The sequence below is a fragment of the Lethenteron reissneri genome, chromosome 21 (assembly GCF_015708825.2).
Source record: "Lethenteron reissneri isolate LAM-NWPU_2019-01 chromosome 21, ASM1570882v1, whole genome shotgun sequence".
NCBI lineage: Eukaryota > Metazoa > Chordata > Hyperoartia > Petromyzontiformes > Petromyzontidae > Lethenteron > Lethenteron reissneri.
The window spans coordinates 1538739-1552378 of NC_083799.1; the positions used below are offsets into that span (position 1 = coordinate 1538739).

The following is a 13640-nucleotide window of genomic DNA, read 5'->3' on the forward strand; positions in this document are numbered from 1 at the left end:
TACACACACATACAAAGATTCCCCTTATAAAGATAATAGACTGTTGGGGCAAGTGCTGTTAGCGAACACCTATGAAAGCCGGCACGGCACACGAGGGAGTGGGTGGCCAGCACCGCTCGCTAGTGGCGATGTTTACACACCGCACCAGGTACTCATTTAAGGCTGAGTCGACATATGGGAGGCCCAAAGCCAGTTCAGATAATCGTCACTGGTGTTGGCCGTGAGCAGGAATCGAACTCGGGTCGCCGGGTTCACAGCGCAGCGTAGCGCTCACCGCTACACTACCGCTCACCAAACACACACACATACACACATGTGTACACGCTCGAGTGTGTGGATATTGGATGGATCAGAGCATGCTTGACCAGATTCTTCTATGAGCCGGGGTCCTTGCTCCTAACTCTGAATTGGACGCTGCCTTCAGAGCGGACAGGAACACTACCCATTTTTCCTGGCAAAGTGGCACCTAAAATTGTTCATGAGGGGGGGCTGAATAATTGTTGTATAAAGTTACCATCAGCAGGACCTCAAGTAAAATCAAACCACACTTCCTTCACGAATCAGCTGTGTTGTCTCAGTTAACCCTCACCTCTCCTTCAAGAATATCTACCTTGGCCAAGAGGCACAACTGCCTTGCGCATGGTTGGTAGCGGGTGCTTGAATCTTGTTTATTGGATGGGGATGTCCTTACATCTCATCACATCTCATCACATGCATTATATTTACACCCAATTTAACTGGTGTTTGAAAAAGAACAACTATTTGTGTTCATACTCTGGCGAGTGATCAGATTGAATGGACATATCTTATTTTACCTACAGAGTATCTATGGAACTGCAGACAGTTTTTGGTTGCACTAATGTATTATATGTTGAACGTTTTAACATAATCAGGATAACAGGAAACTAAGGGGCACATAATTGGTAATGGCTGAAACATTAAAAAAATTGCATTGTAAGCAAAGCAGGGCAGGGGAGCGAGAGGAGGGGCTGGACCCCTGATGGAACACTGCGATAGGATTTGTATATACTAATGATGTCCCATCGTGGTGGATCATGGGTAACATACACACAGAGAACATTCCTGTTGCCCACCAGAAAATAAATATTGTTTTCAGTCCATCAGCTCTCTGGACCAATGTTTATCAGCATAGTTTTGTTTAAGCAGGAAAACTCTTGGTCAGTATACACCATTTATGCTGCGGTGTGGTCTCGCTTTGCATGGGGTACAATGCTCCGCTCCACATTCCGTCAAGCACGCTGCATGACAGGTTGTAGGACACGCTTCTCACAATGCCAGTGCGCCAAAATACTGGACATTGATGTCTGGTTGAAGACATCGAATAGACACTGTACAGCTAGATCAAAAAACAGTCCGGTCAAAACCTGGATGACTACTAAGTCTCCACTTGCATAGAGCCAGCCAAAATGTAAGAATTCCACACATGTTATATTTGTACAACTGCATAAGTAAAACATTGGCTCACAGTGGGAGGAGAGTGAATAGTGGGAAAAGGATAAGCAGCCAGAATGCGGTTACATGGGCGGGGACAGTTGGGATTGGCTTGGAGTAACAGAGCCGGATTCAGTTAAGTAATGTCCGTGAATATGTTGTTGTGATAATCAGTTGAGGATGTTGGTCACAAAAAGACAAATATGTACTCACGTGGGATTTCATCCTTGTCTCCTTTGGAACCTGCAAAGCAGAGATTTCAAAATACATATCAATTATGTGTGAGTGATAAAACGTGTTACCTAAACCGATTATTAGCTCATGCAATTCCAAACTTGTCTTGCTTGGGAATCGGTGCCCAGCGTTGAATTTGTGTAGTTTTATATATTTCGTTTTGTATACCCTGCCTGCAAAAGTAGTAGGGATATAGGAGTTTTCAAAGAAGGTTAAGTAATCAAATACCTTAACTGCATAGAGGATGGTGTGTTTTATTTTTTTCAAACTCTAATGAGGTCTGGGACAGTCGATAGATGGAATCTAAAAAACATTAACTTACGTTACTATGCCTGATTGATACTCCACCTATTATGCTATAATTTAAACACACATAGGACTGTTTTCTGTAACTCTTGTCCATTGACAATGGACTCATAAAATATAATTCTCAACAATGCTTAGTGTAACCTGTACTTTTAATGCTAATGTTTATTACTGTATGGCGATTACGGTAATTTCCTATATTCTAAACATTACATTTTCCATTAAAAGTGCAGATCCATAACGTGGATATTCACTTAATTTTAGCATAATACATTTCCTCCCTCAATGTGTAATTCTTTGTCCGACAAAGTGTTTAAGCATGTTTGTTGTCGTCTAGAATGTTCAAGGTAAATTTGCAGCAACATTATTGCATTGGGGCATGTCATATATAGCCATTTATACGTTGCAGTATATCCTGTACCCACACTTTTATTTGTATTTACCGGCGAAACGTCGTACTCGAATGGTAAATGTTGTGGGTTTACTCTCCAACACAGTGCTGTGCTCAACTCGTAACGAATTGACATATTTTGTTTACCTGACACACCTTACTAATTGACTATGTCGGGTGGTGGCGGGTTTAACGACACGTTTATATTTACGCGATCTAACCCAAAAACCTCTATTATGGATAATACCAGTAGCGAAAGCTACTGGTATTACTTTTTTTATACTTAACATTTTTAATGTTTTTTTCACTCGATTTTTTTTTCTTTAAAAACCAAAGGGTTTCAGGTAAGTGGCGGAGCGTGGATATGTGGAAGGCTGCGGTGTGCATGCCAGTGTCGCGTTGTCGGCGCTTCAAGAGACCCGACCTCTGGGAATCTTGCAAATCCACTCGAGGCGCGTGTCGCACCGCAGCTTGCGCCACTGCTTCCCCCGCGAGCCCAACGCGGCGCAATCCCGCACAGCCTCGTCGTCCTCCGCATGGCCCTCTTCAAAATCCGAGAACGACAGCTAAAGCCAGAGAGAGCAACTGCTTTTTTTTGTGTTTGGTTTGTTGTCCTTTCTGCACCTCCGATTAGTGGTGGTTGGCTAAGTACGGTGCGAAATAAATTTAGATTTAAAGCTTTCGTGACTGCACGGATTCATATTCTTGGTTCTTTCGGTAAAGTCACGTAGAAGGGAAAAAATAAAAAAATTCACACATTTTTTTTCAAATTTTCTTGCTGTGGATTTCACACCTGATGATGATTGCTTGTGTTGCAGTCGAAACGTCGTGAGCATTTTATTGTTTTATATTTTTATTATTTTATTATTTCCCTTCTACGTGACGTTACCGAAAGAACCAAGAATATGGTGCGAAAGAAGTTTAAAATACATATGTACGTGTTTGGTGTTTCATCAAAAACCAAAATAGTAATAGAATACATGTGAACATGTAATTACACCGATGCACACTTGCCACTTTCCTTCTCCTACCGCTGTTGTATACCATTCTGAGATAAAATATATGTCTCTACGTGTGCGAGGTAGGGTGACGTGACTGCCACTTACTGCAGTGCCATCACTCCATTTCCATGATTTGATAAGTCCCGGATTGCGGCTATTCAGTCCAATCCAGAGCCACCGCTCGTTTTGTTCTCCAGATTCTCTGAGGAATACAGTGTGGGAAGAGGTTGATAATGGAGAAGGGGAGATGCCATATGGAGATAAACGACAACTTAAGAAAAAGTCTGCACAACTTAGCTTGGCATGGTAGGGTGTGTTTGTTCAGCTCTATTGACATCGTGAAGATATGCATAAATGGTGATGAAAGCTAGTCTATGTCAGCAGCACAGTTTATAAATGCTCCCACACATTCCAAGTAGAGTGTGCCTGTTGCCACAGTGGATCAAGCAAATAGGTCACGGGCCAGCGTGGGCTCGACAGCCATTGGAAAAGCAAGTGCGGGCAAATCCCACAAATCTTGCGAGACAAGAAAGGCAAGACTGAAGAGGCAAGGTTCGGATTTCAATGCGAGCAACTCCAACTTCTTACTGGAGTGGGAGCATATCTGTGTGTCCTCCATGGGGCCGACAGTCACAGAATTTCACAAACCATGGAATTTCACAGCAGCCACGGACATGCCCAACCACCCTGTCCTCCACTTGTCCTCGCCCCACCTGAAGGTCATGATGACTATGAAGATGATAATGACTGTCTTCACAAAGGCGGTCACTATATCGCATTCTTTTAGATGCACTTCTGAGGCCGTCTGGAACGCTTTTCCATCGGATATTAGGAAGCCACTGGAGCTATGCACTTTTAAGTCGAGATTGAAAACTCGTTTCTTTAGAACTGCTTTTCGTGTTCAGTTTGTTGTCCTTCCCCTGCACTAAAATTAGCATGGTTGGCTACATATGGTGCAAAAGAAGTTCAACATACATACAGAGCTGTGTATTCTTTACATTTCACACGTAATTTATCTCGTATTTCAATGCACTGGTATCTTCAGTGGTATATACAGAACTCCTACGTGTTAGTGAATGTCCGCGCGCCGCCGTGCTTCTGACAATGTCACCCTGCGGTGCACCGCGTACCCCAGGAGGCCACGGATGAGCGTGGAGACGGCTCGACCCTCAGCTGGGTCCCTCAGGCTCAGCAGTGTGGCCCCCAGCTCTCGGCAATACCCCTCCGCTTCCTCCCATGACTTCATGTTCCCCGCATCTGCAAAGTGCAGCAACTGCAGACAAAAATGAAGACAAAGGACCCACGTATAACCTTAACAGACTGCTGGAGATCTTTCGATTTAAAGCTTTCGTGACTGCAGGGATTCATATTATTGGTTCTTTCGGTAAAGTCACGTAGAAGGGAAATAATAAAATAATGAAAATTAAACATAATTAAATTCTCACGACGTTTCGGCCACAACGCAAGCAGCCGTCCTTCACCTGAGGACGGCTGCTTGCGTTGTGGCTGAAACGTCGTGATAATTTTATTATGTTTAATTTGTATTATTTCATTATTTCCCTTCTATGCGACTTTACCAAAAGAACCAAGAATAAGACTGCTGGAGCTTCACGTGCTGTGAGCGAACACCTATTTTAGGAGAACCCTCAAATTAAGATCCTAAGCAGGGCTTTAATCCAGCCGGTGTGTGGCAGTATGCGTATCCAACTCTGGAAGCCCTTTTCTGATCCATGCTCAGATGTGAAAACCAACAATACAGCTGCCCTGAGAGCAGCTTCGCGCGAAACCGCACCAAGGCAAACAGCGCGCCTAAGACTTGCGACCTCCTTCACACTTCCGGGCAAGCAGCCACCCATCCATTTTAGAATGCAAGCACTGCATCGAAGCATCAAAGGATATATTTCTGAAGAGTATTGAGATTCACCCTGGTTAACAGTGTTTCAACTACAATAAGGTAACTGGGTGACTTAAGCAAAATGTACTTGTGATACTGCGGTGGCAGTGCTACATAAGCACAAACAACTCAATATGTTCGTCACTAACACTGTTTTTAAAGGAAAATATATGTTTCAAGCGACGAAGAAGGTCCATAGCTTGAAACATTGCCCATTGTATATTTTTCTCGACCACAGGCATCATCCCTTCCAGGCAAAAAAGGCCCCTGAACTTGCACATGTTCTCTGAGCCACACATTCCCCTTTCTGTGCTCTTTACATCAATTTCAGAAAAGAAAAAATTATTGGCAATGTGCTGAAAAAAGAACACTTTAAACAGTGTATATTACCTCCTATTGCAATGGAGATCACATATATTATGGTGGAACTTAATTTAAAAAGAAGACTGTCATGAGGGCAGTGGGTGGCACTTTAATGTTAATGTATCAGTAAGCATGCAAATCAAAGATATCGGGCCGAATCACGTTGACCGATGGACGGTTTTTACTCAAATTTGACGGGAAAAAACAAAACAAATTGCAAGCGGATATCGATGATTTTCCATGTAAATTTATCATAATAGCAGTTTCCTCCCTAAAAATAACCACAGCCATCACATAATAATAGGGTTTTTGAGCCTCGACCCAATTGGTGCTCGACCAATTGGGTCGAGGCTCAAAAGAAAGCCGTCCCTTGGTGTGGACCAATCAGTTTCAAGGACAATGCATATATTATTATAGTGTGTTTTTGTTTGCATTTTGACTGCAAGTATTGTGGTTAATGCAGACATGAATCCTTGTAAAAAGGTTTCAGTTTTGTTGCCAGAAAAAAGGGGAAAAACCCTATTATTATATTTTGGTACTGGCAAAGGAGGTCTAATGACACAGCCATCACGTTAGTTGGATCACATTATAGATTAAAACACGGATGTGGTTAAACGGTAGTAGGTGAGTGCAGTGGCCTACCGACCCTGTAGCAGTACGGAAGGGTGGCTATGGAATCCCATCGAAGTGGGCACTGCCCGGTGAGGCTGGGAGTGGGGTCCGGCGCGAGGGAGCCCCCTTGCTCTGTCCCAGATATCTTGCTCACTTTCTTGCACACGCGCTTGGCACGGAACGAGACGCAGTCGTGCACTTCCCACAGGCCAGCTGCTACCCCAGTCACCATGACCACGCACTCTCCCCTGTGAGCTGCACACAAGCATGCGCGCACATGCACTCTTTGGCATCACAAAGACATCATCATAATCATCGTGGCTAATACGAAAGTAAGAAATTAAGTAGGATGGGCTACTTTTGGAAAATAGTATTTTCATGAGAAATATGCTAAGGAATCTGAATTACTGGATCAATGAGTACTGTTAGCAACAACATAGGGCATGGAACATTGTCATTGAGAACAAAATGTCAACACACAATGAGCAACCTGGAAATAAAAGCTTCTTGCTTAAAATAAGTTGAAGGATCCAAGATAGGAGTCGTGAAAAAGAAAATTTTTTCAACGAGTTTTAAATAATAATGATAATGTCCATCAGCATTTTGCAAGAATATTTCAGTTATCTTGTCATGATTTTTTTTATTCCTTCCCTTTGTCAATACATACAATAATGCCTTCCCTTTGTGTCGGCTGTCGGGGTTTCGTGACTTCACCACACTAGTCAATGTGAGCTGTAAATCGGCTGGACATAACTAAATGAATATAGAAATGCCCATAAATCAATGTCCACACCTGTTGCCGTTCAAAAATGTGGAATGAAAAATAAACGTGTGCATAAGATATCGGTGATATAAGACAATAAAACCAAAAGCAGGAACATGTAACCAAATAAGAGGTGGCATAATCAGACAATGGTTAATGTTAAAAGTGCATTTGAATAGAAATTTGGCAATAGCAAGGCAAGGCCTTTATTTTGCATTGAAAGGGAAACTATGGATTATTTGTGAGTATTTAGATATCTACACAAGAATATGTGTATATTTAAAAACTATTTTTGAATAGACTTGCATATTAATATCCACGGGCTTTACAGAAAATGAAGATGTGTTTATATACTGAAAAACAATTAAAAAGAACGGTCAAAGTCCAATAAAAATTTGAATAAAAATTTTTACATCACAATTCATGACGCAGTTTTTTCTTGTCCACTACATTGCACGAATTAATTGTGTGCACCAAACTATTCTATTCACAACGGAAACGACAATTCTTTGCACTGGAACTGCAAAGTGATAGCGAGGACTGTGACATTTGTTATCATTTCAAGGTCGTTTACTGCGTGATGCGAACATCAGCATCAAAACGGCATGGAACAACTTATGGGCTTTGAGCAACGTGCCCGACAAACACCTGATGAGCGACCCCACCACCAGACTGCCTGGCTTCCACCTTCCACGGAAACAACAGCAGCACTTAACTGTCTTCGCACAAACGACGGAACCAAGTGGAAAATCAAGGCTCTCCTGTGCGAGACGTTGGCTACGAATTCAAAACCATGGCCTGTATAGCTTCACGCTGCCCCAATTTTCCAAGTGAAGGCGGTGCATCTGCAATTCACCAACTCTCAGGCAAAGCAATATAATGGCTACAATCGCTCACAAGTGAATGCCTAATAAATGCTCTTCACAGGCCCATGTGGAGGACGGTGATGGTATAAATCGTGACCGCGCAGTGGCAGCAGAGCAGGTGTGTGCACACACCTGGCTCATTTCGGTTCCAGTTGGTGAAGGTCACGTGCTCCCCACCCAGCCAGCGGAAACTGTCCAAGCCACCCGTGTTTCGCAGAGACGTCCAAAATGAGTCACCTACGCGTGGCCCAACCAGACTGCTCACAAACGCCTGCTCAAACCTGGAAAAACAAAACAAAACAGAGATCATAAACTTCACTGTCAGGCCTGTAGTTATTGATTCATCTTGCTTTGTTTGATTGTTTTAAATTGGTTTGCCACGACAAACCAGAGCTTCTCCCATTTTTGTTCTGCTCGGAGGGAGACCTGTGCCCTCCGATTAAGTAAATAATTTGAGGGGGGGGGGGGATCAGAGTTCATGTTCATGTCTGGGCTCTCACCAGTACCCCCGTCTCCCCCACCCCTCCCCGGGGAAGCTAATGATCCATCTAGTGGGTATAATTCTGCGAGCTAGAACTCTACAAATTCCAGTCTCAAAACGCAGACGCTAAATAAAATAAATGAATGCATGTTTCCAGTAAAGTGATACGGCGAGTCACATGGATGTTACAGAGACAGGAGAGACAGGAGCAGAGGGACAGATATTGGTAACAGAGCTGCTTAATGCTTCACAGATGACAGCCCAGAGATTAGTATCCTCACCGAAACCCAAAGACATTGAAGTAAACACCAGTTTGTACTTTTGTGAACAGCACCAAAACACATTGATATTGTGCTTAGAAACATATCAATCACACGACGTTAATCCGTGGAAAACAAAACATCCTCATACAAATGATTACCATGTTGGTGAACATTAACTCGCTATCAGGCCTCAACATTCCAACGTATTAAATTTGTATCTAGAGGGAAAAAGACACGTGCTTCTGCTCCTGTGTGCGCAGAGTCTGCATGGCGTGCACACAGGCCACATCAGCACCACCACTGCCAAGTGGGCTAGTAATCATTAAATCGTAATTCTGTGGATTAGTGCCAGGTTACCTTTTATGAAATAATTATTCCAGGTCCATTGTAGACACACGTATTTACTATTTCAAAATAACACATCAATAACACGTACATTAATGCAGGGTATTTAAGAGGGTTCGCTTTCAATAGAGGTGGGCCGAAATGACAAACCATAGGGTGGCACAGACAAGACAAACCATAGGGTGGCCTGGTGGATCAGGGGTCAAAGACAAAGACAAATATCCCTCGTATAGCATAAACAGACTATTGGGCAAGTGCTGTTCGTGAGCACCTATGAAGGTCAGCACATCACATGAGGGGTTGGGTGGCCGGCACCATGTCCGGCCGCCTATGTCTCCCTAGTTGGCAATGTTTACACAAGACACCAGGTTCTCATCTGAGGCTGAGTCGACCTAGGGTAGGCCCAGGACCAGTTCATGTAATTGTCACTGGTGCTGGCCATGAGCAGACGAGAACACACACATGCGTGAGCACACACACCAAGTGAGGCTGCAGGAGGGTGTAAGTAACCTGCTCATGACGGACACCAAGGTGGCCTGCTGCTGGGAACAGCGTGTCCACGCATTCTGGAAGTCGGTCAGCTCTTCGCCAATGAGGTAGCAGAATCCGTTGTGGAAATCCCAGCCCTACATGTGATAAACACAACTATGTTACAAGCGCATCGAAACATAGAAGCCACATAAGAACCCATCATGAGTCAATAAACATCAAAAACAAACATGTGGAAACCTGACATCTAAAAACATCAGTGTTTCATCGCTCAAATGAGCATTGGCCAGTGCTTATCTCCACTTACAGCCTTGAGCCAGTGGTGGAAATTCCACATTCCTATATTCTGTGCACATTATCCAAAACGGAAATTGAATTTTCCCAGCTCTAAATCCACTCAGGTTGTGCATGCGGTGGGGGTGGGGGGCATAAAGATGCATCACCACGCACATTCACGCGCAACATGGCATCAGACCGAACCCATGAACAACCTGAGTGGATTTAGAGCTGGGAAAGCTATTCTGACCAACTCTCGGAGTGGGGGCACTTGTAGGCATGCTTCCACATCTGGATTGTGTTAAGTTCAGAGCAACCGTGAGGATGAACACACACGTGTGTTTATGAGCACATTTTCTCTTCTACGACCCATGTGAATGCGCTGTTATGTTTTTATATTCGTAACCATCCTGCTTGTAGGTCGAGGTTACGTGTCCTTTCCCATCTCTAGAGTTTTCATCTGCACCAAGTATTATTCAAAGCAATTGCTGTGATATGCATGTTACCTACAGATTATGAATACTTTGTGAATAATTTGCACGTATTTACGTGCATATTCCCTGAGAACAAGCACAAACTCACTGTTGAATCACTGCACCATCAATGAGGTTTCTGCAGTGAGTGACATTTAAAAATGTTGTTTTTGTATCATGAGGCCTCCTTTGCCAGTACAAAAATATACTAATAGGGGTTTTCCCCTTTTTTCTGGCAACAAAACTGACACCTTTAACAAGGAATCATGTTCACATTAACCACAATATTTGCAGTCAAATGCAAACAAAAAACAATACTCTGATAATTTATGCATTGTCCTTTAAACTGATTGGTCCACACCAGAGACAGCTTTTCTTATAGCCTAGTCTCACATGGTGTTCGACCAGATGACGCCAAAAAACTGCAAGTATTGTGGTTAATGTAAACATGATTCCTTGCAAAAGGTGTCAGTTTTGTTTCCAGAAAAAAGGGGAAAAGCCCTATTAGTATCAAGTTGTTTTTGTATCATAATCAGAAAAAAGAGCATTTCCCACTATCATTGTAATTTTTTATGTAAAGGGCATTAGATGTGTGGTGTAAGAGATATACTCTCTTGTCCAGAGTGCAAATTTCATTGAGGGAATCCAACAATGTTAATTTTATAGCCATAAAAAGGAAATACGTAGGGATTCTGTACAAATTGCAATGATTCAGCACAACTAATCATTTGGCTCAAAAGCTGAGGTTCAACAGTTCACCATTGTTGAATATATCTTAAATATGATCATTGGTTTTTTACCCTTATATCTGGCAACAAAACTGACACCTTTTTACAAGGAGTCATGTTTGCATAGACCGCAATACCTGCAGTCATAATACAAATGAGGTTCCCATAGTAATATCTTAAATAGTCTACGAATCTGTTGAGATGTGTAAAACTTTTACAACTTGTCATGAACATTGCCACTTATGTTAGGAAACGACCAATCATAACCCAACTTTTAAATAATTCACAATTCATAACTTCATGGCTTTCTCACCTGATGACGGACGCTTGTGTTGCGCCCGAAACGTCGTGATCTATTTTATTTTATAGCTACGTGACTTTACCGAAAGAACCAAAGAGAATGCCTCCTTTCCCCCTGACTTACCATAATTCTATTATTCTGTACAGCCTCTTGAGATACGGTTGACTTGATTCAATTAAAAGCAAACACAAGTCCAAACTGCCTCGTAAATCGTTTATTTCTCAAATTCAAAGCAAATATGTTCTACTGCCGATGTAAATAGCCTTGGCAAAGTGTGTATCTCCTTGGCAGACTCTTCCTATTTGCTTTTAGTCCCTCTCTTGATTGTAAAAGCAGCCTGGTGAGCACTGGCAGATGAGAATGCTGTTCTGCGCACTACAGGGGCGCTAAGACCAGCTGTGCCAATACAAAATTCAGCAAGGACCCCTGTGTGAACTGCAGTGCCCTTAATGTCAACATTGAGTAGGTCAAGGAATCCCTTTGTGTCAACTATTCAAGGTCTCCTGGCTTGCAGCAAATAATTTTAGCTACTGCCACAGCTCAGCATAAGGGCAAGTTCAGTGAACTCATAACAGGTATCCTGGGAATCACATCAAACTGCCTTACAGCTCCAAGACAAATAACTTACACTTGAACATTGACTAAATTCGATTGGTCAAACCCCAGGTCATCAGAGATGTCTCTGCCCGCGACAAATTCATCACAGCAAGCGATCACAAACTGGTGCGATGGAATCTTCTTGGTTCTTTTGGTAAAGTCACGTAGAAGGGAAGTAATAAAATAATAAAAATAAAACATAATAAAATTATTATGTTTTATTTTTATTACATGACTTTCCTGAAAGAACCAAGAAGATAAATCCCTGCAGTCACGAAAGCTTTAAATCGAAGTTTGGTCCGATGGAAGTTTCACTTCCGCACAGCCAAAGAGAGGCCAAAACTTATTACAGGCAAAAAAACAAGATAATTAACATACTCTTTGGTTCTTTCGGTAAAGTCACGTAGGTATAAAAAATAATGCTGAAGTTTCAGCGATTTTCTTGCTGTAGTTGTCTCACCTGATGACGGACGCTTGTGTTGCGTTCGAAACGCCGTGATCTATTATATTTTCTACCTACGTGACTTTACCGAAAGAACCAAAGAGTATGGATTCCTGCAGTCACGAAAGCTTCAAATCAAGATAATTAACATAAAAAAATCTAGGTGAGTTAATTTTAGACTAACGCTAAGAAAGATATTGAAATGCATATAGGAGCAACGCGATGAAAAGTTACCACTTGAAGTAACGGAATTAAATGTTTTATTTATTTTTGGAATTGTATATTTATGTTCTTGCTATTTGTTGTGTATACAGAACTTTTCATTTGTATGTTAAAAGAGCCTGCCTCGTGAAGGTGGCTCTCATTTTCAAATCTGTAAATTACGAGAAAAGCCGACCATTACAGGAAAAAAACCTTCTCGTTATCCATTTTGTCATCTCTCTCGTTATCCCTCTCGTTATCTCTTTTGTCATCTCTCTCGTTATCCCTCTCGTTATCTCTCACCTTGGGGCATTCCGTTGTGCCGCCGCCCTCCTGCGAGTCGGGCTGGGCGTCTGACAAACTTCCCGGTGCCCGGCACACAGCCGCCTTCTTGGCATCGCATGGTCCATCTTTCCAACGACCTTCCTGCCAAGCACATTTTTGAGAAATAAGAGCAAATGCTCGCTCACCAGACACAAAATACTTCACTGGCTGAGTGGCTGAAATGCAGAGCAAAAATCATAACATGTTGTGGTATAATCATGCAGATTGTGCAATTCAAACTTTCATCACAGCAAGCACCTGTGTGTTTGCCTGATGGTTATGGAATTGATACCGATGGAGAAGATATCATTACTTTAAAGTGTTAAATTGTCATTTTACAGGTTCCTTTATGCTTTCATACGGGAGATTGCGTCTTTAAAATCGTATGCCCCATGCCATTGTAGTATTCCTATACATTTGTATGTTCAGTCATGATTCTAAAATAAATGCTGAATCAGACCATATAATATACGGTCAAATTAATATGAAGACCTAGTGAGAATACATTATTTACTTTCTGATGTCTAACAATGCAGCTGATCAATTTATGTGATAACCAAATTCATCTGTCAATAAAGAAGCTCCTCTGTTTCCTGCAAGTTTAATTTTAGGTAGAGTGGGGGTTAGAATAAAGCTGTTTTGTTTGAAAATATCCACGATATATGGACATCTCTTTCAACACTAAAATAGGGCCCAAAATATTTCAGTCATGACTTTATATTTTTGTTGAATGGAACAATGATAAAGATGAATGTTCACTTTAGGAGTTTCTATTATGTACTGTAAGATATTGTAAATATATATGTAACAGTTGTTTTCAATTCTATTTCTGATGCTT

At 42.0% G+C, this 13640-nt stretch overlaps 1 protein-coding gene across 2 annotated transcripts in view; it reads right to left on the reverse strand.

The window, feature by feature from the left end:
- LOC133345008 (C-type mannose receptor 2-like) overlaps positions 1-13640 on the reverse strand; it is a 64036-nt gene that overhangs the window by 25832 nt on the left and 24564 nt on the right. For both annotated transcript variants that reach the window (XM_061555348.1, XM_061555349.1), the window contains 8 exons: positions 12782-12904; positions 9482-9597; positions 8015-8163; positions 6288-6508; positions 4515-4657; positions 3490-3586; positions 2808-2949; positions 1666-1695 (listed from right to left, as the gene is read on the reverse strand). In XM_061555348.1, coding sequence (XP_061411332.1) covers positions 1666-1695; positions 2808-2949; positions 3490-3586; positions 4515-4657; positions 6288-6508; positions 8015-8163; positions 9482-9597; positions 12782-12904 — 1021 coding nt within the window. The remainder of the gene's footprint in view (positions 1-1665; positions 1696-2807; positions 2950-3489; positions 3587-4514; positions 4658-6287; positions 6509-8014; positions 8164-9481; positions 9598-12781; positions 12905-13640) is intronic.